At 36.6% G+C, this 25,998-nt stretch overlaps 1 protein-coding gene across 13 annotated transcripts in view; it reads left to right on the plus strand.

The window, feature by feature from the left end:
• Nucleotides 1-25,998, plus strand: part of LAMA2 (laminin subunit alpha 2) — a 4,753,606-nt gene that overhangs the window by 2,666,473 nt on the left and 2,061,135 nt on the right. For 7 of the 13 annotated variants that reach the window (XM_044064325.1, XM_044064371.1, XM_044064344.1 and 4 more), the window contains exons 16-17: nt 15,272-15,325; nt 15,475-15,588. In XM_044064325.1, coding sequence (XP_043920260.1) covers nt 15,272-15,325; nt 15,475-15,588 — 168 coding nt within the window. The remainder of the gene's footprint in view (nt 1-15,271; nt 15,326-15,474; nt 15,589-25,998) is intronic. The other 6 variants (XM_044064363.1, XM_044064419.1, XM_044064399.1 and 3 more) reach the window with 1 other exon arrangement.

A 25,998-nucleotide genomic window follows, 5' to 3' on the forward strand; every position in this document is an offset into this window, starting at 1 on the left:
GGAGGGATAGATTCATATCCCAAAGGCTTCCCTCGCTCTGGAATAGAATCCCAGTCCATGGTAGACAGAGCCCCTTGCTGACCCTCTTCAAGAGAAATCTTGATGAGTGGATGGGTAATCGTAAATTTACTCCGGGGATCACTTCTATGGCCCTGCTGGACAGAGGCTCAGGAATCTAGTCTAGAAGGGAGGCGAAAGCCAACATTCTGGCTAGGCTTATAAATGCCCTAGGGCAGATAGCCTAGTACCTACCTATGAACCTATGAACAAGGGAATAAGAATTACAATGCATTTTCTGAAGTAAAAGAAGTATGTAACTCTATTGCCACTTCCCCCATCCCCAAGCTCCAGTTTTACATAGGATTAGTAGAGACAGAATATGTTTTAGTGGTGATATACCATACTTCACCTATTTTCCATTCAAACAGTTGCTACACTATGATTTTACAAGCTGCTTCACATAAAATCACATTAGTCCTGCAAAGCCAGAATAAAGAGCAAGCAACAGCAGGTAGCTAGTCCTTTTCCTACAGAGACAGCCCAATACTTTGTGTATGCATATCCCACTTGTCCAGTTAAATAGTCCAGATTATTTATTTATTACCAAGAAAGTCTCATTGAGTAGGAACCCATTTTCAGCAGAGGCCTAGTGAGAAAATCTCCAAAGTATTACAAAATAGTTTAAGAACAATACTTTTATAATCATTAAAAATAATACAATAAACAACTACAGTTTAAATAATTATACAACATTAGACATATTATGAAAACATTGGTTAAGAATAGATACAAGTTACATGACACTAATTTAATATTTAGATACATTTTGGACATTTTATAGATAAATTAAAGATAAGTTAATTTAATACAAACAGGAATTGTTATATGAATTGTGAGAAAAGTGGGCTTAAGGTATATTAAGAAAGAAAGCCACGTCAGAAAAATTAATAGAAGTATGGAAGTGAATGAAGAAGGGAGAGTAAGGAGGTGTAAGGTACGAAAAGGGATCTTTTCACATTTAGGGATATAGTTTATCCTGCTGTTGAGAAGAACAGAGCCAGCTTTTGGCTACGAAGTCTTTCAGAATGGTTTTGCAGGCCAGAAGAGATGGTATTGACCTGATGGATACAGATAAGGAGTTACAGGCCTTAGCAACATGGTACAAGTACAGGCAATGCCCAGCAGATTTGATAGGGTTGTGGACAGACAGGAGTTTTTTCATTTGATTGTAATGACCAACTAAGAACATAGTTGTGTTGAATGTTATTTAGTGCTGGACAAACAGATGGTTTCTGGATAATTTTATAGGTTGTAAGAAGCCATGTATATATTAGTTGATGGATTACTCCCAACCAATTTAGGCTTTTTAGTGCTATACAGTGGTAGTCTGAAAGAGGTATTTGCTGCACATTTAACAACTTTATTATAGTAATGTTTATTTTTTGATTTTGTGATGCTTGAAGGTTAGTAAGGATGGCAACACTATGAAGAAATGTAGGGAAGAGATAAGAAGCGGCAAGTGTAGTATTAGATTTGTTGGTGAGAAAGTTTTTGACTCTATAAAGCATCCTTAGTTTTTGATGAGTTTTTGTTATGCACTTTTTATATGCAGGTCGAATTTAAGATGACCAAACAAAAAAAAATACAAAAATAAAACAAATACTATCCAACACAACAAAAATATCAGAGATCTTCTATAAACTTTTAATTCACTCTGTCTACTTCCTCAGCTAACAAGCCTTCAAGGAGATAAAAAACCTTTAAAAAATCACATTTTATACAGCCAATCATTAACACATCAATAAAACAATTAAACAGATGACCAATAAAAACAAAAAATTAATTAAACTATAACACTTCCAATTACATTCAAGATTTAAACCAGCAGGTGCCAAAGTACCAAACTTTAATATATATACACTGTCTCCTTGTATAACAGTTTTTTCTTCACCTCAACAATGTTATAACTGTCTGCTTTTACTAAAATAGTGCCTTTTAGGCAACTACTGCCCCCTATGACATAGTGTAAAATGAGCTGCCACAGGACCTCCAACTTTATTATTTTTAATATCCCGGAGATGCTCCTGCAGTCAAACCCTAACAGACCTCTTACTATCTTTAATTAATTTTGTGCTTTTATTGGTCATGCATTTAATTGTTTTAATGATGTGGTAATGATTGGCTGATTAAAATATGATTTTTTGAAAAGGTTTTTTTATCTCCTTGAAGGCTTGTTAGTCAAGGCGCTAGAGAGAATGAATTAAAAGTTTATAGCAGATCTCTGGTCTTTTTGATGTGTTGAATTTTGTTTTATTAGCATTTTTTTTTGTTTCTATATTGCCAGTGATTCTGCTTTTCAAGTTCCATGTATTTTGAGATGGAGTGGATGTCACTCAAAGAACACTGGAACAGTACATCTCCCAAACGAGTGACCGAGTTTTAGATTTGATGCTTGAACATGAAATGGGTTCCAGAGAAGGAGAACAAATCCCTATGTGGAAAAAAACTGCTTGAAGAGGGAATAAATAGAAGGGTTTTAAATCCCTTTACCTTTGTGGGACGCTGTACCTCTACCTTACTTACACCAGAGGTTTAACATACTGTTCGTAAGCTTGAGCGGCTCTTATTAAAAGAGACTTCTTTACAATATAACCTGTTTAGTCTTCAGAGATATATTGAGCTAGATATTTCTTCTCTGGAGTTAAGAGTGTATAAAAATCCATCTTTAACTTTTAACCCCTCAGATGCCGAAGATAAGATATTTGAACAAAGGTGGAAAGCAGCAGCACATCGTTGTGTGATGGAATGGGAGGCAATACTAAGTGAAAAGGATGGTGTGAGACAGAGAATGTTAAAAGAAGAAATTTCTTCTCTCTGCTCTTCTTTGTCAGCTCAGCTAAGTTCCTCCTGTTTTGAACGACAGATAGGACAAATTATTGAAAAGCTACAGGATTTCTCTAAAGAAGTGATTGAATGTAAAATAAAAAAAAAAAAAAAACAGCCAGAGATATAAATGACTATAATAATGGTTCAGTCTTTCAGACTAGAAGCAATAAAAGTAGATGCCATGTGGGTGGGCGCTAGATAATAGAAGACAACATGGTGTTTTCTTTGCTTCTTCAGGGGTGACTACAAGTACCACAGAATGGGATGAGGAAGAGGAAGTGGCTTATCCACCTTTGCCAGCAGCTCAGCAAACAGGATATATGAAGGAGAAATTTTGAAATTAATGGCATAATGGGAATTCTAGCCGTAAATGAGGTAATTTGTACACTACGACAGAGAAACAAAAGTGGGAGGGGAAGAAGAAAAAATGGAATTGACATTGAGACTCTTTCATGTTCTGTATGCGAAATGTGTTGTTTTCATAATGATAATAGTTTGGTTCTGAATTGGTCTGGGTATGTTTTATCGGACCCGGAATTATCTGTGATAAATTGTGGATTCAAATTTATACCAACTGTTTTACCTAGGCTACATATTTTGAAAGCTGAAATATTTCATTTTGTAAGGAAGTTACATTTATTAAATCACTTTTCGAGATAGCAATCTGATGATAATTGTATGACTGACATTTTGAATAGTTCTATAGATAGTTGTGATGAGATTTATTTTTCTTGTGATTCATTTACACAGGATGATATTAATGCATATTGCTTACTAGATACTTCTCATATCACACATAGAAGTGATTTTATTCCTCCATTTTTGAATGAAAGTATTAAGAATTTTTTGGCAGTGGTTAATTTTATTTCTGAAAAAAATATATAGTAAAATTTTGAAGGATAAGAAAAATGTGGATTATAACCTAACTGAATCAGAATGGTTACCTTTACAAAATATTAGTCGACATCAAGATCTTGTGATTAAAATCAGCAGATAAGGGCTATAAAATTGTTATGCATTACACTCAGTATAAGAAAATGTGTGATGAAAATTTAAATGACACTAGCGTGTATAAAAAAGTAACTATTTTTGAGTATGAAAGGCCCCTGACAGACTTTCAAAATTTGATTAATAAAAGGTTATAGACTGGGTTACATTTCTAAGAAAGTTATTGAAAGGAAGTTTGCTATTCAGGGATGTTCTATGGCAAAACTTTACTGCCTGCCAAAAATTCATAAGAGTTTGTCTTCTCCACCTGGTCTTCCTATAGTATCAGCTAGTAATTATTTTTTGCATAATGTAGGGCTGTTACTACATAAATATTTATCAGCACCTGTAATGAAATTTAATTCATATATACATAACACATTTGATTTTTTAGATAAAATTCAATCTGTAAAATGGAAAGCAGAGAATTATTGGCTCACATTGGATGTTAAGAGCCTCTATACAAATATTGAACATTCTTTAAGTATAGAAGCGGTGAGCTATTTTTAGGGGATAGTCCAGTAGTTAATTATGTCATTGAGTTACTTCATTTTTGCGTAACACACAATTTATTTGAATTTAATGGTGAATTATTCCATCAGGTTAAGGGGACTGCAATGGGGGCATCATTTGCCCCCATGTAAGCTAACCTTTTTATTGGACTTTTTGAAATTAGACATCTTTATAAGTTGAAACTCTATAGAAAATATGTAGTTACATATTTCAGATCTCATATTTTTATGTGAAGGTGTAGAAACATTAATTAATGATTTCATTAATGACTTGCAAAAAAATATTTTTCGTATTAAATTTAATGGCTTGCAGTTTGGAAGGAAAGTGATTTTTTGGGAAGTTGATCTGGAAGGGGTATTAGGAGAAGGAATAAAAAACTAGGGTAATAGAAAATTTGCTGATACTAATCATTTTTTTTTGTATGGCAAAAGTTGCTATCCACTACACCTAATAGAGTCATTGCCTTATAGTGAACTTCTTTGAATCTCCAGACTTTGTAATAAAGAAAATATATTGGTGGAGAAGTTATGTAGAACCTGATGTCAGTTCATACAAAGGAGTTATGATTTTTATACTATCAAGAAAACTTTAAATAGGCTATTTGGTATAAATCAATATTTTGATAAAATAAGAAGAATAATAATTTGTATTCCAGAGAAGTAATGAGTTTTAATAATAGTAGTGTAAGGACGAGTGATAAACGAATGTATTTTATTACAACATATAATGTGATAACATATATGATTTTCAGTGTCATTGAGTTTTATTGGGGCTCTTTATTAAAAGATAGGGCCCTTGGGGATTTTTTCCTAATAGGCCTCTTCTTTCCCTAAAGAGGGGATGGAGTATAAAGGATATGCTTGTTCATAGTTCTTTTTCAGTACCTGATGTTGAATTGTTATTGTTTGTAGAACCCAGGCTTTTGGGTACATTACCCTGTGGAAAATGTTCAATTTGTAGGTATATATTTTTGTACATTGGTAAAATTAATAATGTAAATTATGTTTCTAGAAAGGTTTTTAGATGCACTACAGAGGGTGTAATTTGTGCCCTGAGGTGATGCTGCACTATTTTTTATATTGGAGAAACTAATAAGTCTTTTAGGGTTAGATTGCAGGAGCATCTCAGGGATATTAAAATAATAAAGTTGAAAGTCCTGTGGCAGCTCATTATACACTACATCATGGGTGGATAGTAGTTGTCTAAATGACACTATTTTAGAAAAAGTAGAAGGTTATAATGTTGTTAAGGTGAAGAAAAATCTGTTACATAAGACAGTATGTATTTTGAAGTGTGGTACTTTGGCCCCTGCTGACTTAAATCTTGAATGTAATTGGAAAGTGTTGTTATAGTTTAATTATTTTTTTATTGGTCATGTGTTTAATTGTTTTATTGATGTGTTAATGATTGGCTGTATAAAATGTGATTTTTTTGAAAAGGTTTTTTATCTCCTTGAAGGCTTCTAAGCCAAGGTGCTAGAGAGAGTGAATTAAACATTTATAGGAGATCTCTGGTATTTTTATTGTGTTAAATTTTGTTTTATTAGTGTTTTTTGTTTGAATTTAAGATGATCATCTGCTATCATCCCTAATAATTTGCTGTAAGATGTGACTTCAGTGGTTCTGTTATCAAAGCAGAGTACTTTCATTTTTTTTTTTATGAGAAAGGGATTTGGAGAAAAAAGAAGCAGGCTTTTTGTTTAGGGTTGCTTATGAGTTGTGAGTTAAAAAGGCATGTTTCAGTAGTTCTTACAGCTTCCTTAGTAATTTTTTGGAGATGTACATTATTGTCAGAAGTGCAAATGAGTGCCAATCAGATTTGTAAAGGGTGTTAATGAAAATGTTAAAGAGGAGGAATCCAAGGATGGACCCTTGTGGTACACCAGTGGTGACTGTGAGGCCTGGAGACAGGTAAAGTACAATTTTACTGACTCATATATATTGGATAGGTAACTTTTGAAAACATAGAATGGTGGGGTGAGAGACACCTAATGAGGACATTTGAAGTAGAAATTTGTTGTGACCAACTGTGTCAAAGGCTTTAGACAATCTAGAAATAAGGAGGAGACAAGTTTTCCATTATCTGTAGCTGTATTGACAGAATCTATATAGGTTAGAAGTGTGGAGTTACTATTATGATAAGAATGGAAGCCATGTTTTGTGGAGGATAGGAGTTTTTCCCTGCAGGAGATAGTTTAGCAGTTGTTTTTCAATGTATTTTTTCAAGCATTTTTGAAAGGGGTGATAAGATTGTTATGGGTCTGAAGTTAATAATGCATGTTGTATTTCCTTTGCTCAGAGGGATAATGTGCATCTTTTTCCAGATCAAGGGAACATGAGATTCTTGGATTGAACTATTTATAAGGATTGAAACAGGAAAGGCAATGCTACTGGCTATTTTAAGGTACTAGCTTAGAAGGTCATCAGCTGAAGTAGTGCATATTTTGAATTTGTTAATTTTATATAAGACATAGGCAAAGGTTTGAAGTTGAAAGTGGATGTGGTTATATGTGGCTGTTGGGCAGGGTTGGGATTAGATGTTGGGGAATCTTTGGTTAGAGATGCTATACTATCTATGAAATAAGAGTTGAACTGTATTGCATTCGTGAGTTATTGGGAGAGGGGTTACAGCTGATTTTATGGCTGGAATGCAATATTTCTTTAATGGCTGTCCAGAATTTTTAGTTTTTTTTGCTATTATTTTTTAAAGTTATTGTAGTATAGTTTTTGTCTTAATTGGTTTACTTTTCAGTAAGATTGCAAAGCATTCTGAAGTTTTCAAGACATTGTGATATTTTATATTTTTTATTTTTGCCATTCTTTCCATTCATTAGCATTCTTCTCTTTTTTGATAGCCAAATCACATTATTTGTTTTTAGTCTTTTTCTTCTAGGAGGTGCAAACCTATTTAGGATATTCAGGAAAGTTGTATTGAATTAATTTATAGCATCATCTAAGGGGAAGATGTGTAGGAAGTTCTAGTTAATAGATGGTCTTACTTTAAACAAATGCTCACTAGTCCTGCAAAGCCAAATAGTGACTTTTTTGACTAAGCAAACAACACGGGGTTGAGTTACTTTCAAATGAGAGCTCCCCCCAGCAGCAATAACCATTTCTATTTTCACTTGAGATGCCAGAAATAGTAAGTGATGGCCATGTATTGTATTTCTGCTTTATTCCATGGAAACAGTATCACCCACAAACAAGCAGAAGTTCAAAAAGGAGGTGTACAACTCAAAGCAGCCAAGGTATCTGCACAGAGGTGGAAACTTATACAACCACTTGAACCCACTATAATAATCATGTAAACAGCAAAATTATTGAAACCATATCAAATTAAATACAAAAAATTAGCTTCAACATTTTTGCTCCTTCAGCAGGACTTCATCAGAGTAGATAATGGCACTACTACTTAAATGTTTGCAGTCACTCCCAATACTATGTTATATCCTTTCAATTAACACCATAATGTCTGTTTGATGTAATAAACATTACTTAAAATCCAACGCTCTATTTTTATCTGCTGTTATTCATAACATTTAAATAAATCAATGCATTGTACTATACATATAAAAAATATGAGAAATAAAAAATAAAAAATAACCAATAATTAGGAAAATTCAAGACCTTCTATAATCAATCTGTAAACTTAAAATTGATAGAATCAACAAACATAAAAGAAAAGTGGATAAAAAACTAAAACAAAACACTACAATATTTGTCAATTAATAAAAATCCAATAATAATTCAGTGAAAATTTAGTAAAATGTCCAGTGTTTAGTTAGATTAAATAAACAGGGTTAAAATATACATTGTTAAAAATATATTTATACTTATCACTTCTCTATAGACTGAATATATTAAAAATCTGAAATACCTAAAATCATCTTCCCTATCTGAAGTCTAAAACAATCCACCAATAAAATAATCCAGCACTAAGTTTCAGACAAGAAAGATGATTTTAGGTACTTCATGTTTTTAATCTATTTAGTCCATAGAGAAATGATAAGTATAAATATGTATTTAACACTGTATACTTTTAACACTGTTTATGTAATCTAACTATACACTGGAATTTTTACTGTATTTTCACTGAATTATTATTGGAATTTTAGTAACTGGCAAATATGGTAGTGTTTTGTTTTAGTCTTTTAGCTATACACTTTTCTTTTATATTTTAATGAATTGATTGATTTAAAGTTTACAGACTAATTATAGAGGGTCTTGAAGTTTCCTAATTAATGGTTATTTCATATTCTTTATTTTTTATGTTTTATTTCTTATTCCTCATATTCTTTATATTTATAATACAATGCTTTGATTTATTTAAATTTTATAATTAACAGCAGTTAAGACTACAGCGATGGACTTTGAGGACTTTTTATTAGATCAAACAAATATTATTGTGTTCATTGAAAGGATATGACGTAGTATTGGGAGTGAATGCAAAAGTTTAAGTGATAGTGCTGTTATCTGCTCTGATGAAGTCTGATTGAAAGGTCAAATGTAATTTTTTTCTGTTTAATTTGATATGATTTTAATAAAGTTACTGGCTACATGATTATTATCATGGGTTTGAATGGTTCTATAAGTTTCCGCCTCTGTGCAATTCTTTTGCCAGTTCCATGGAAACAGTAGCCATATACCAATTACAGTATTCCCCATTACTTCTTACAAATCACAGTAATCCTGCAAAGTCAAAATAATGAGCAAACAGAAGACTTTTTGTCCATAGCTTTCAGCCTCTGTGGAACAAATTGGCAACATGTAGAACACTTACTAACAACTGACTACCAATTTTACCTAGAAAGCTCAAATCAACACGAGGGTGTTGCTTCATACTTTTTGATGAAGGAATATGATTCAGCATTATTTTCCAGTGGTATAAGTGAAAAAAATTATCTTTGAATATGTGACAGACCCTTTCAGTCTGGAACTGCAAGTACCATTGACTTTTTAAGACTCAAAATGAAGTACACTTGAGCGGTATGCTTTTGTCATTTTTCTCTCTTAGACAGGATGCATTTTGTACCTTATTGTCAAAATCACTTAATTATAAGTTCATAGGTTCATAGGTTGGTACTAGGCTATTGGCCCGAGGACCTATACAAGCCTAGCCATAACAATTCCCTGGATATTTCTTCCCACAATATTTACTTCTCTGGAACCCTGTCTAGCAGGGCAACTGACATGATCCCCAGGGTGAATTTCCTATCTCCCATCCTATCATCAAGGTTCCTTTTGAAGAGAGCCAAGGAGGTGCTCTGCTTGACGTGTATGGGGAGTCTATTCCAGAGTATGTGAAGTCTCTGGGTCAGGAACCTATCCATCCAGCATGTTTTGTTCATTGTGATGACAAGGTTTAGATCTCTGGAGCATGTGGCTCTGAGGGATTGGGATTTCTTTAAGTGGAGCATGTCTAACAGCTCAGGGTTTGACATGGTCTTGTATGTTAAGCAGAGATCGCCTCTGAGTAGACGATATGCCACAGAGTATAGCTGGAGTTTTTTTAGATGGTCAGCATATGGCATCTGCTTTAGGCTTGTGATTCTTTTAGTGAGGTATTTCTGTGGCCTTTCCAGCTGTTGCAGATGTCTTGTGAGGTACATACCAAACTGGGCATTATACTCTATAATGGGTCTAATGAGGGATGAGTACAGTAGGACAATGACCTCCTTTTTTCAGGATGAAAAGTCCTTAGTGATGAGGTGTGCCACATAGAAGGATTTCCTGACTGTTGTGGTGATGTGGTTATCAAAAGTGAGACCACTGTCCACCTGTGTCCCTAAGTCTGTCATCACACTTTCGATGTTTAGTGTACTGCCACCTATGTGGTAATTCATGGGTACTTGTTTTTTTCCAAAGGGGATAACTATACATTTCTTGGCATTAAGCTTGAGCCCATGCCTCTGGCACCAGGCATCTGTTTCTGTAAGGCCATTTGTAGAATATCCACATCATTTGGGGATTCAATAATGGCTCCCAGTTTGCAGTCATCTGCGAACTTTGTTAGCCAGAGTCCATTAGTGTTGACCTGTACTTCAGAGAAGTAGATGCCAAACAGGAGTGGTCCCAGGACTGAACCCTGAGGTACTCCACTTGTCACTTATCTGGAGCTGGATTTGGAGTTGGCTACTTTTACAGTCTGGCTTCTGTCAGTAAGCCAGTTAGCAACCCATCGAGTGATGTAGGGATTTATGCCCAGCTTAGTAAGTTTATCTATGATTCCAGAGTCGGGGATGTTGTTGAAAGCCTTGGCGATGTCCAGATAGGCTGTGTGGACCGCCTTACCCCCGTCCACAGCTCTGGAGACTGATTCAAAGAAGTCAAGTCAGATTCAAGAGACAAGATTGGCCCTTTACAAACCCAAACTGGGTGGGGTCCAGTGTTTGAAGGTTGCCAATGTCTTTGTTTATAAATTCCATGATAATGCTTTCCATGCCCTTGCAGATCAGGCTTGTCAGACTGATGGGATGCTAGTTCCTGGGATCCAAGATGGATTCCCCCTTGTGGAGTGGGATAACTGTAGCTGTGCACCACTCAGTGGGCATGAAGCCTGAAGTGAGGCTATGATTAAACATGACACTTAGGTGAGGTGCCAGTTCATTTCGTAGTTCATGTGGTAGAGAGCCCGGGATGTCATCTGGTCCCATGGATGCTGTATTCTTAGCTTTGGAGAGTGTGGTTTCTACCTGTGTGGCCATGATTACTGGAATTTGGAAATCTTTTGGTATTGAGATGGGCCCTTTAGGGGGTGAGAGGGTGGTGAAGGTGGCACTAAATTAATCTGCCAGGATATTGGCAATATCCTTGGGATCAGTATATTTAATGCCATTCTTTTGTAGCTCAGAGCAGATCTGAGCATTGCCATTTAGATTCTTGACATAACTATAGAATGCCTTGTGCTTGTCTTTGGAATCATTGGCAATTTTATTTTCATAACTAGCTTTTGAGGAGTTTATGAGGTTTCTCAGCTTCTTATTGAGGCTGGTGAGGGAGTTTTTTTGCATCCTGGGATTTTCCTCTTTTCTGCAACAGTTTCTTCCTTCTGTTGTATAGTTTGTTTATAGCAGGGGACCACCAGATTGGCTTCCTTTTATTGGAGAAGATCATCTTTGTTCTATTTGGGATGGCACAATTTATGCACAAGTGGATGTGCTCATACAGTGCCTTAGTGTAGGATTCTACAGTCGGACTTTCAGATCCCGTCTGCATGGGTGTCATGAAGTTTGTCACTTCTGACTTCAGTAGCATGAAGTTGGCTTTGAAGAAGTTTTTTAAAAAGGTTTCCTTACTGGGGGGTGGGGGTGGGATGTTGATGTCAAGGGTGATTTGCTTATGGTCAGACCTGACTAATGAGGGGGTGACCACTGGTGTGGAGCATCTATCTCCCATGTTGATAATGACCAGGTCTAGGATATTGGAGCGCCTGGTGGGACAATGGATTAGTTGATCCAGGGCATTGGAATTTATGAATTCCAAGAACCATTGGGAAAAGGAGTTGGTACCTGAGTAGTTTTCCCAGTTAATGGCAGGGTCGTTGAAATCACCTGGTATTAGGGTGTTTGGTTGCATCTTAATATTTTCCAATATGTTTAGAAAGGTGTAGTGAGAATCTTAGGGCATGGTGGGGGATCTGTAGCAAGCTACAATTTGGATTGCAGTCTTACCTAGTGTTAGTTGCACCTGGAGAATTTCAGATGCATTGTGTTGAGCAGCTAGCCTGGAGGTGGGAATATCCTTGGTGAATATGGACACTCCTCCACCTTTACTGTTTCGGTCTTGGTTTTGTGGCCAAAAAGTGTGGTAAGACTTGTAGCCTGGTATTGCAGGGGTGCTCTCTGGAGCCTAGAACCAGGTCTCAGTTACTGCACAGATATCGATGTTCTCCATTTGTAGGAGTGCCTCGAGAATGTGCATTTTGAGGTTTGGACTTCTAGCATTGAGTAGCATTACCTTCGGATTTTGCATGCTTGTGTCTGTTACAGTGGTGGTTTTATCCTTTGAACCTTGCCTAAAAAAGGCACTATAGGGGTGGCAAGAGCGTTAGCCAGTAACCTGAATCCCAGGGGTGACAGATGCAGACCATATCTGGCAAATTATCATGGTTTGTCGATTATGTCTTCCCAGGCAGACAGATACTGGATCCCCTTTGAATGACAAAAGAAGCTTAGCCAATTGTTGAAGTCAATGATTTTGTCCTTATAGTGTGGTATCATTCTGGGCGAAGGCGGGATGCTACTCAGGGCTAGGGTCATACCTGCCTGGGCCACATGATCCAAGAGCTCTTCCATGTCTCTTTTCATGTAGTCCAGGGAGGTACATCTCAAGTCATTCACTCCAGCATCTACAATGACAGAGTCGTATTTGTACTTGTTTTGGAGTGACTTGAGTGCATGTGTTATGTGGCGGATTCTGGCACCCAACAGGCAGCTGACTGTAATTTTCTCCTTGTTCAGCCTGGTGAGTGGGACATCAGTGTGCCTGACTATAGAGTCACCTATGACTAAAGTGTTGGGTACATTGTCTTGCCTTAGGGGCTGTTGTTTGGTGGCACACTGGTGTTGTGAGCTATGTGTCACTTTGGTTGTGACTGGTGTTTGTTTGTGTTTCAGCTTCAGAGGTCCTTGTTGCTTGGGCAGGTTAATGTTAAGGACCACCGCATATGTGGGTTTAGTGTTGCTATGTGTGGGTATTGATAGTGTGGGTTTTGGAGGGCTATGAGTTGCTTGAGGTGTAGTGCAGGTGTTAACCTTCTCCTCTGGACTGTCTAGCACAATCTTGGCCAGAGAGCGCTTTACTTCCAGTTTGGCTATGTAAGTGCATCTCTCGCAGGTTGTAGTGTTGGGAGGTAGGAGGAGAGGATTGTCTGTGTACATGAGGCAGTTGCCGCATTGCCGCAGTATGCCCAGATTCACCATTTGGACAGGAGAAATCACTGGAATCTGACCCTTGGACATGACTGTTTAAGTGCTTTTCTTTTAAAGTATATGAGCTGTTTTCCTTTAACTTTGCAAGGTACTTTGCAGTTATAGGCTGTTTAGTGCCTACGTTTAATTTCTCCTTATTAACAAGGAGAGTTGAGTGCTTGTATCAGTTTCAGGCTTCCTAGTGCTTTCCAGCAGTTAACAGAATGTCAGGTTTTGCATCAACATGCATTTTCTAAGTAACAAGAAGCATGGATCTCCAATGTCTGGCATTTTCAGCTGACTGTAATCCTCAGTAGTTTATCAGAAAATCAAAATAATTTATGAGGTCTCAGGGGCAAGCATATCCAATGGAACCAGACACTTTTATAAAATTAGGCACAGCTGAGAATTAGATAGGGCTACTAAGCTGTCAGAAATATCTACTACCATACTACTAACATTAAAAAAAAAAAAAACTTACACCTCTCTTTTCATGCTGTAGCTTGTTTCCAGACAGTTTCAAATATGTTGACTGCCTTCTCCATCAGAGATCAACAAATTGAATGGTCACTTCTAAAAGCATTTCCTTCCTAGGGCACTGCATGTGCTATATATAATGGAATAGGGGCAATGCGTAAAATGTATTTATTTTTTATTTATTTATTTTCTTAACTTAAAGAAGTGTTGAGTTTATTTACTTAAGAAAATAAATAATACTAGGAAAGCACCCCTATAAAGCAGTGAGAGCAGTGCCCTAGGAAGCTGTCTGCGAAGAGCATGTATATGTAACATTTCTTGGACCTACATGACAAGCATTTATTTTATAACACACCTATTCATACTTATATATGTGTATATGTATACGTGTGTGTTTGTTGTTGAAGAATATGTAGGCAGATAGCTATAGCTATAAATATATGCATGCATGTGGTTTATCATGACTTGTCAGGCTGCAATTGCTTGAGATATATTTGTTTAGAATTCAGTTTTTTTAGCAGTTGTATACTTTTATATCCAGTTTATATTTGTACATGTAGCAATCTTGCTTACATGTAAAATAGAGAGCCTGTTAGCATACTGAATTATCACTGAATGTCTTTAACGTGCCTTTTGTTAATGAAACATTGTTATAATGAAGAATTTCCTTATTAAAGGTCTTTAATTATATTTATGTTGCAACAAGTGATGCTAATTGTGGATTGCATAGTTGATGGGGTTTCATATTGCCCTGGCAGCCATGGACCATTGAAGGTGTAATAAGTTAGAGTATTTGGGGGAGGGGCAACACCTTTGCAGGATATTATTTCCTGATGTTTTTGATGCACTTCGGTATTTTTCTTTTTTCTTTTTGTGTATAGTAATTTCTGTTGTTTTGATCTTTGTATGTACTATCTTTTCATTTTACAATGCTTTCCCTATTTTTTGCAATGCCCTGGCACTCAGGACTTTAGCTATGAATTTACTGACATGGATCCTGCAAAATCTACCTGTTTATGAATATACATACCTAAACTCTCGTTGTGGATGTACCATTTTATCTGTTTTTTTGATACCCTCTTATATGTACATTACCTTCTTTTCCCTATAGATACCTTAAATGTCTTTCTCTTCTGTCTGAATGTTAGGTGTAGCTGGAACCACTTTTTGAAGTTTCCAATTGAATTTTTAATTAAATATTCTGAAGTTGATGTGTTTTAAAACAAGAGTAATAGCTGTATAGTTATATAACTGAAGACTCAAAAATACTTGTTTTGTTTCTGAAATAAAAAAGGAAGCCATAGGAGACAGATAGATAGTAAGAAGAGGAAGAAATGTCTGTGTGGTCTTTAGCTGTTTCTCTTTTGGCAGACTTATGTAAATGGTCATCCTTTATACTTCAATTTCTTTTACCTTCTGACTTTGTATTTCACATCTTTTGGAAATTTCTGTCATGCTTTCATGTTCTGTTTATTTTTATATTCTGTTTCTTCATTCCAGAAGAGATTACAGGCTATTACTTCTCCCAGCCATGCAGCTGTCAGTAAACAGGAGGTCAGTTAAATGTTAACCATTTTAATACATATTGTGTGCCTCACAGAGGATTGAGAGTGATATTTCATTATATTGTAGTTTTACTGTATGAATTCACATAGGATTTATAAATAACAGTCATACAAGAGTTTATTTTCTCTTTTCTCTAGGTGTGCCTGCCTGGGTACAGAAAAGTAAATAGCACTCTGCCAAGTGGAAGATGTGAGCGATGTCAATGCTTTGGCCATGCGGACTCTTGCACTGACTTCACAGGATGGTGCCAGGTATGTCCTGATACTTGCAAGATTTTTACCTGAATGAAGACTTAGTGGGTCAGTGTATATATATATATATATATATATATATATATATATATATATATATATATATATATATATATATATATATATTTATGGAAACAAGGCTTGTAACACAGATGTTTTCAAAATGATGATGAAATTAAAAAACAATGCATAACAAATGAGATAAATTAAGCAAAACACAAAATAAGTCAGCTTTGCTAGTTCTGAAAAGTATGCCAGTATTTTCACTGCCACTATAGTATTACCATTCAGGAGGAAAATCATGTCAAATCTTAACAACTATGCAGACTTCTACAGATTAACTAGAAATTCAGTGACAAAAATAAGTGTAAAACTTATTTGTTCCTAGCGAATAGTGCTGTCAGTAGCTAGTAGACTTTGTAGAGATTTGTCAGGATTCACAATACCACTACTACTTGAATGAAATACTGTTTTGAGGGTGTGCCACATTCTTTTCAGCAGTATTTGAGATGTTTGAAAACAACCACAGAGCTCAAGACCTCCTATATGACAGTCTTTTTTAGTATTGTGGAACCATAGCTGACACATCTAGAGACTAGTGCCGATCACAGATTTGACACCCCACCCCTCACATCTTCAGATGAAGAGCAAAAAAAAAAATACGAAGCAAGTGACTTGCACACTGTACTAGATACAAACAGCTGCTGATGTGCATGTCTATACCAACATTTAAAAGATTGCATGAAATACACTTCTTGATCAAGCCCCCTGACACATTGCACTCAGAGCTGCTGCCCCCGCTGCCCCACCCTTGTTATGCTTCTCAGTGAACGGTTGTGCTGATTAAATGAATATGCCAACAGAAATCTAACAGGGCAGTGTATAAATATAAAGGAGCAATATATGAATATTGTACAGGACCTTCAACACTGTATCAAGTTTTTGATAGCTGGAATACTGGCAGATATACACTGAGAGTAGTACAGGTAGAACCTACTCCATACAGACGAGGTGGAGTAGAGTAGAGTAGACTCATATCAAAAATGTTAGGCATACCCACAGAAGTATTTTTTCTGGAGTAGAAAGTGTTTCTTTTCTGCATTTCAGAATGACCAATTGCAAAGATGTTATTTGACTATACATCTATAAACTAAGAACATCCTATTTTAAGAAAAAACATGTTTGCTTTAATATTAAATTTGATGAACCCTTAGATTTATAGTATTTCATATCACTTTCTTTGGCTTTACAGAAACCTGTTTTATCCATGAGTCTCATTCTTGTTACTTAGATAATAGAGTTAATCACAATTATCCACAATCCCTTTTTCCTATTTTTGGACATGGGTACAGAGTGTCCCTTAAACAGTGACAATCATCTAGAGACAATGTTCATACCACCGGATGGCTAATGGAGTTAGGATCCCATGAAATCTAACCATGTTTGCTGCCATATTAACTACCAGTTTTTATTATGATCATTTAAAATGACTATGTGTATCTTCTATCCATTCATTTTTAGTTTCTGAGCAAGATTTTTTGGGGGAAAAAAAAGTAAAATGGAAATTGTTGTATATAATTGAATATGCCATGTCTTCACTTTTCTCTTCATTTAGGTCTGCTACTCATATAGGATGGCATGGCAGATCAGTGGCATACAGCTCCGTAGTTTGCTTCCTGTGTAAGGCTTGTTTGTTCTCTGAGGGTTTGTATGGGGGTTGTCAAGGTTTTCTCATTTCCTTCTCATATCTAGCTCTTCTAACCACTGTTATACTATCTTTCCCCCGCACCTGTGAATTTCATTGCAACACTCCATAATCCCACACATGCAGCTACTTTTAACCTTCTTCTCAAAACTCTGTCACACTAACTCTTCCATCTGAGTACTATATTCTCTGAATGCCTCCATACCATTTTACTGTATATGCATTTTTGTATTACTTTTAGTATTCATTTTTGTATTAATCTGTATGAACTTTTTATTGCTTGTGGAATATTTGAATGTTGTGGACTTTTCTCCCTGGGCCTCCACTGAAAATGGGCCTCTGACCCAGTGGACTTTCCCGGTCAACATATGTCAATAAATGAATGAATAAGTAAATAAATAAATAAATAAAATTTACCCTTCCAAAACAAGCTGGTTGATTGGTTACTCTGAATCCTCCATAAGTATTGCATTTGCCTTTGTCTTTGTAGCCTTGATCTTGGATGTAAGATGGGCTTAGTTAAACCATTTCATGTACATGATTAATAAATGAATACATTAAAACTAAATCAAATTATTTGCCCACTGAAGACGATAAATTGCAATGACAAACATACTGATGACTAAACTGAAGTGCTCTCAGTGGGATTTGTGGTATACATAAACAAAGACATGATCTAAATTTAAATGTCTACAAGCTTAAATGTTAAATAAAGCACCAGCTGGATTTCATATGCATATCCAGCATTTATCCTTTAGTGGCAGTCTCTTCATGCATATGATATAAAGCATGCTGGTTAGTAACAGCTCGTCATATATCCATCCTATTCCTTACTCACTAACTGTTAATAAATGCTCATCATTTTGGAACGTATACAAATTTTCAGACATAAAATAATTAAACCATACCTAGCAAGCGCCTTATACTAGGTAGTATTAATAAACCATAATAGCAATAACACCAATAATAATATGCCAGTCTGTAAAGTCTTGTTTCCACTCCATGCCTTGTGTAATAGTACCTGTGTACACACTCATCAGTTTACAGCAATAGGCAGTCTACACCTCTAGTCCTAGAACTAAATAGGAGAATAAATCCTTTGCTCCTCTGTTTGTGTAAATCTGTGCGGTACTTTGTGAACTACTCCTTCTTCTCTTTCACAAAGCATAAAGAATAAATCTCTTAGAGATTAAGTACATTGATAGTAATGCCTGGCATTACTGGACTTATTTTGTGGCATCTAGAAGTTCATGTCGCTGAAGGATAAGAGTTTTCTAATAATTCCATACACACACGCACACACACGCACACACACGCACACACACGCACACACACGCACACACGCACACGCACACACGCGCGCACGCACACACACACACACACATAATACATTATGCATTATACAGAAGATGCCTTCTCCTTTCCTTTGTACATTACAGTTTTATCAAAGAAAATAAGGTCAATAACTTGAGGAGTGATGCGGTTCTCAGTAGAGCAAAACCACCAGATGTGTCATAAATGACAGTATAACAATTATGAAACATTCTTCATAAAATAAGTACATACACAGACAAATGAGGACCAGAAGACACTAAATTTTAACCTTTCACACTCTGGACTGTGATGACAGAAAATGCCACAGCAGCCAAGTAATTTCAAGTTACAGTATTTTCTGACCAGGTGAAAATATGCCAAACATGCACCACCATTATTAAGCAGTGTAGCACCTTGTCTCATACTAACTAATCTTCTTACATGATTCTCACTTGGATAACAGAACATTCCCAGTAAGAACTTTAGTTATATGTTTGATTACATGTGTTTAGATGTGGGGCTTTCTCACTTGCTTATGCCACATGGCAGTGATGAGGTGAATATTTCCTTAAAACACATTTCCTGCTTTTCTTTAGCAGGAAAATTTTTAATGTACACTATCTGAGTTTTACATTTTACCACTTCCTACTACAGGTTTGCCCATTTTAACCAGATAAAGTTTGCTTGGCTGTGTGTTTAGAAATTATTGCAGTGCAACACAGCTCGCTAAGTAGGAGAAGTTTATAATCTTACATACAGCTATAGTCAATTATAGATTTTGTATAGTGAAATTGAAAATATACTGGACAGTTAATAAAATATTGTAATAGTAAGATGAGACTATAAACAACATTACTACAGATCATCTAGAACATGTCCTTTCCCCATGATGTAGGATTATGATTTCATAGCTGAAAGATATTTGAGTCTCATTAAAACTCTTACTGTGAGCAAAGGCATACACTTATATGAAAGGGCTGATATACATTGAATGGTGAGCAAATGAGCACTGCACTAATACAGACTTTCAGAAAAAGAAAAGTGATGACAGTGGGTAAAATGTTCAGTACATAAAGAATGGGATCCATTGTATTGATCTAGCTGACAAATCAAATGCCTGCTTTTATTATTTATAGTATAAAACATACACAGTGAATACAATATTTGCAAAAGTACTACATAATTTATTTATTTTACATTTGTTGACTGGGATAGTCCGACTGGATACATATCCATTTTCAGCGGATGCCCGGGGAGAAAAGCTCCAAGGAAAACAATTAAGATTTGCACCACCAGACCACTAAGATCCAGCAGCAAAAATCACTTGCAGATCACTAAAGCCAATAACTCTGCTGGTGAAGCACTATTCTCTTGCACCATAACCAAATTATGGAACTCACTCCCACCCACAATTACCTCCATACCATCATGTACCCACTTCAAAACTTTACTAAAGGCGCAACTAAAAACATGCTGGCTATGCCCTTGCAACTCCCACTCTAATATTATCCACCCCATCCAACCACTACCTTTCTTTCCACTCCACTAACTACCTTGATTATAGCAAGCTCAGATGCTCATAAGCCAGTACTTATTATACAGCACGAACTTCTTCTTGTAACATTTGTTAATGTCTGGTATGCACTTCACAGATAAAAATTCTAGTCGTCTACTGATGTACTATGTTCTTCATCTGTAAATATGTTGTAAGTAATTGCTATGTAAATTGTTAATCACTATGTAATCCAATGTAAATACTGTCTGTTTATTTTAACTGTGGAGCTTTTCTCCCCGGGCCTCCACTGACAATGGACCTACGTCCGGTCGGACACACCCAGTCAACAAATTTAAATAAATAAATAAAAAATAAATAAATAAGATTACAAGGTAAACAATTAAGATTACACATACAGTATATACTGTGGTTACATACTTAACAAGATGTACAAATTCCAAAGTTTCGAGATAATAACAGGGGTAGGTCTGGTTTAAGAAACACAACTAGGCTTTATTACAGTTTTTAATTCATACTAAAGTAGAGTTAGTCAGGTTTGGCACATTGCCATAGCCAGTTTAGTGTTAAGTATTGTTTGAGTCTTACCTTAAATTGACTTAGTGTGGTAAGTAAAGTAATATCAGCTGGGAGTGAGTTCCAGGATCTACCTGCAGAGTTGGCAAAGAGAGTGTCACCGGCTGAGTTGTTGGTTTTGATAAACTGAACTAGCAGTCTGTTAGAAGATCGAAGAGGCCTGGGATTGTTATAGGGGGTTATAATATTTTTAAGTGCATGAGTATTGTCTGGATTGTAAAGGATTTTATAAGCCATAAGTTGGTTATAGTGGATCAAGCTGGGCAGTTCTAGCCACCCAAGCTGGTTTAGATTGATGCAGTGGTGTGTCCTATAAGGTAGACCAGTGGCAAATCTGGCAATGTGGTTGTAGCAGATGGAAAGTTTATTAAGAACAGACCTGTTTAGAATAGAGAGTAAAGGGGATGCGTACAGGAGAGTTGAAAGTAGGTGAGAGTGAGCTATGGCAATTCTAGCAGGTGGGGTTAAGAAGGCTTTTATCCTGTAAAGTGATCATATTTTTTTATTGATGGTTTTGATGCTTTGATTAATATGCAGTTCTAATTTAAGATTGTTATCTATGGTAACACCTAGTATATTTGTAGAGGTGTCTGGGGAGATTATAGTGCCGTTATTTGACTTTGTGGTAAAGGTAAATGCAGTGGACTTAAGAGTTGGTGAGAAAAGTAACAGTTTTGTTTTTTGGGGGGATTTAAGATCAGACGATGACCAGAAAGCCAATTTTCTATTATGTTGAAGGTGTTCTGTGTAGCTGACCATAGTTCTGTCTGGGATGTGGCTGAGTAGATCAGGGTGGAGTCGTCAGCGTATTGGATACTGCTGACTTTTGGGATAACAGTACAGAGGTCATTGATGAAAATAAAGAACAGAAAAGACCCTAGTATAGAACCCTGGGGTACATCAAAGGAGTTGGGTAGGAGGTTATATAGTTTATTTTGCCAAAGGACTGCCTGCTGTCTGCCACTTAGATAGGATTGGAACCATTGAAGGGCTTTAGTATCCAGACAGAGTGTTTTCAGGGTGAGGATTAGAAGTTTGTAGTCACCCATATCAAATGGCTTGGAGAGGTCCAAGAAAAGGGCAGAGGATATTTTATGTTGGTTGTGATTATGGTTTATGGTGTTGGAGAAGGCTAGTAAGGATAAAGTAGTGCTGTGGTGAGGTCGGAAGCCATGCTGAAAGTCTGCCGTAAGGTTATTCTGGATTAGGTGGTGCAGCAGTTGCCTATGAATACGTTTTTCCATAATCTTTGCAAGTGGAGATAGTATAGCGATTGGCCTATAATTAGATAGTTCAGTAGAGCTACCTTCCTTGTGAAGTGGGATAACATAGGATATTTTCCAGGTGGTGGGGATTTTGGCTTCTACTATGGTTTGATTTATTAGAATTGAGATGGGGTAGGCAATGGCATTGATTGCTTTTTGTAGATACTCAGGAGGGAGTAGATCAGCAGAGAGTATAGTTGGTTTTAATTTTTTGATCAAGGTACGGATAAGTGAGGTGGCAATTGGTTGGAATCTGAATGAGAGTTGGTTACCAGCGGTGGTGTCCTCAGGGCCAGGGGAGCTTGGAGGTAGTTGGCTAGCTACGGCTTGAATTGTCTCAGTGAAGAATCAGTAAAACTGTCTTGAGACTTCCTCGGGTGGTTTGTCAATGGTTGCTACAGGGGTCGGGGTGGAAGTTTATCCAGGAAGTAATAGTTTATTTAAACCTGCCCAAAACATCTGAGGGTTGTTTTGATTTATTTGCTGTAGATTATAATAGTAGTTTTTTTTTTGTCCTGTAAAATGGATTTTTTAGTCTCATTCCTTGATTGCCCATATTTAATGTGATCTTGGAGGTCTTTTGTAGTATGCAATAATGCCAATGCTTTGTCTCTAAGGGTGATTTTTAGTTTGGTCTCTTTCGAAAGCCATTGCACAGTTTTTGCCTTTGTTTTTATTGAGCGAACAGGTGCATGAGAGTCAAGGATCTCAAGGAATTTGTCGTTGAGGTATACAACTGCTTCCTCTAAGGGGAGGCTTTTTAGAATTAACAATTTACATGAGTTTAGTTCCTGCTGGAATTTGGCAGGGTTAAAGTTCTTTTTTTTTCTTACCATTCTAAGTATGGGTTGATGGGGAAAATGGCTTAACTATATAGGTGAGAAGGTGATCACTTACGTCACCAGGGAGGGTCTCAGAGGTGTACAGTTGAGGGTGACTATTGATAGGTATCCAATCAAGTAAGCTTTCTTTATGGTTAGGTTTACCTATCCTGGTAGGAGTGGTTACGATTTGCGTAAATGCATACAGGATAACATGGGTGGTTGGGGATTCTGAGGAACAGGTGTTCCAGTCTATGTTAAAATCTCCAAGTAGTATGGTTTCTTGGGGGTAGTTACATGATAGCCAGTGAAGGATATCTTTGAGTGTAGATATTTTATTTCCGGGAGAATGTACATACAGATGATAATGATACATTTATTTTTATTAAGTTCCAATTTGGTGGCAAGAATCTCTGAGTTATTAATTTGAGGTGGTTGTATAACTTCACTGGTGACATTTAACGCTGACTTATAGAGAACAGCTACCCCACCCCCCTTCCTGGTAGCATGATCTAGCCTGAGTATATTATACCCAGGGGTAACATTTCATTATCTGTGATGTTAGGTTTTAACCAGGTTTCGGATAAACAGAGTATCTCAAGGGAGTGGACAGCCAGGAGTGAATGCAGTTCATGTACCTTGTTGTTTATACTTCTAATGTTGAGGTGACAGGCCAGGAGAGAGTTAGAGTGCCTGTTAATTGTAGGTATATTGCTTGGGTTGCAAGTAGGGGGGGGGGTCAGTTTATCTTGAGTGGATGGGCCATGGTTTGGGTGGATATCACCACCAAGTGTGAGGTTGGGATTAAACCTAGAGATACATTTCAGGAATTTATTTATAAGTTTATGGTAGTGTTTAGATCTGGAATTAATGTATCTGGGGTTAGTAAGTTGACAGAGTGAGCAGGTTGTGGGGCTGGGCACAGTATTGTGTAATTAGTGAAATGTGCAAGGACTTACAGCTGGGGCGATAGTGTGGCCTTTGGATACTGAAATCCAGTGAGAAAGTGATTTTCATACAAGGTAAGGAGGTATGGGGCAAGCAGAAGGGGTAGTAAAGAGGCATATATCATTGTGTGTGATGGAGCATGTGAGTTATAGGAACTGTATTACTTGAGTGGTACAACAGTTGAGGATAACGTGGTAGAGTTAGAGATAGTGGAGTAAGGGTGGGAGAAATTATGACATATGTAAGCTGATAGGTTCTTGTAACAGGGGGTGTGGCTTTATGACTATAAATCTAGTGGTACTGAGGGCGGGTGGAAATTGGGGGCAGAGTGGGGCATGGAGCGAGCTTGAGCACAGTGAGGGTGAGTGGAGTATGGCTTTTCCAGACTACAAGGTTTCTTAAGGCTTCCTAAAGCCATAAGGTAAATATATAGGTGGTGGAATCTCTTTATTTCATTAGGTGTAGCCTAGCTGTAGTTTGGTATAATTTTTGTGGATGATTGCTGTAGTTTAATATAATTTTCAGGGTATTAAGTTTAGAAACACTGAATTAGAGGGCATGGGGTAGACTAGTGTTAACTTAGAATTAGGAGTAAGCCAATTGTTATGGGGGGGGGGGCAAACTTTAAGTGCTTTAGACCCAGAACAGCAAGTTACAATTAAAGTTGATTAAGGTAATAACATTTAACCTCGGTGGTTTGTAGTGGGCTGGATGCAGTATAATATTCTCAGGCAGAGGTTTTGCAGGGTACGGTCCTTTCAGGTTTTTATGTGAGGGGAACTAGCTAGAAATGAGAGTAAATTAAAGAAAGAATAAGTAGCTGGCTTAGGAGGCAATATTTTGCTATTTACAGTCCCAGGGAGCAGGAATTGCCGAGTACATCGGTAACCTTGAATAGAGTTCTGGTTTAGGGATATCAAGTAAATAATTGTACTAATAGCATACACTTAGCTGCTAAAACAGCATTTTCATTAGTTTATTTTTTATTTTAACACAAATACTGTCCTATTAGCTTGGCTTCTACTCCAATACCAATAGGTCATGATACAGCAAATTATGTTTTACAAAGCAGTTACCATTCGTATTAGTTATGATACAACAAATTATGTTTTACAGAGCAGTTACCATTCACATTAGTTACCATATATACAGTAAGCTACAAGCTCTGTGAACCATATAATAGCTTCTTTAAACAAAGTGCAGCACTAACATAAGAAATCCTTGCTACACTTTAAGATTAAATCTACAGCCTACTCCTGCAGTCGTTTAAGCAAGCAGGTATAACACGGAGTAAGCGAATTCAGTGAAAAGGCACAGATCTTGTTAGATAGCTAATTAAGTATGCTATGCTTTAACATTCAATCTACTGACTACTCCACTGTCTTTTAAGCAAACAAGGTACATACTGGGTAAACAAAGTCAGTAATAAGGTGCAGTACTTGTTGTTTAATTAGTTCTAGTTGGCTATAGGCTAGTGCACTTCTGATTTAAGTATATAAGACGTAGCAGAGTGAAAGCAGTTCTAAACACACAAGTTCACTGTCGTTTAACAAGAAAAGGTACTGAGAGGGAATCAATACAATAACAGTGCCTAGCTAAACACATTTTATCCTTTTAGCCAAAAGTGGCCTGGTACAGAGAAACAATATATAATGAAAATACTCAACAAACATACCATGTGGGAGAGAAAGCTGCTGACTGCGTCTAGTAACACTGGGCATTTGAAAATGGCAGTTTCAGTAGATAGATTTGAATCCTCGCATACGTATCTATGCAGGAGAGGAGTTAAAGCTTATCCAGACTACAAGGGTTCTTAAGGCTTCATAAAGCTGTAAGATAAGTATATAGGGGGTCAAAGCTCTTTATTTCATTAGCTGTAGCTTAGCTGTAGTTTGGTATAATTTTTGTGGGTGATTGCTGTAGTTTAATATAATTTTCAGGGTATTAAGGTTAGAAACACTGAATTAGAGGGCATGGGGTAGACTACTATTGACTTAGAATTAGGAGTAAGCCAATTGCTATGGGCAGACAAACTTTAGGTGCTTTAGACCCAGAACAGCAAGTTACAATTAAAGTTATTAAGGTAATAACATTTAACCTTGGTGGTTTGTTGTGGGTTGGATGCTGTATAATATTCTCAGGCAGAGGTTTTGCAGGGTTTTGTCCTTTCAGGTTTTTATATGAGGGGAACTACCTTGGTGGTTTGTAGTGGGCTGGATGCAGTATGTTATTCTCAGGCAGAGGTTTTGCAGGGTAGTGTCCTTTCAG

The sequence above is a fragment of the Protopterus annectens genome, chromosome 1.part0, assembly GCF_019279795.1.
Source record: "Protopterus annectens isolate FY-2018-M chromosome 1.part0, PAN1.0, whole genome shotgun sequence".
Lineage (NCBI taxonomy): Eukaryota > Metazoa > Chordata > Ceratodontiformes > Protopteridae > Protopterus > Protopterus annectens.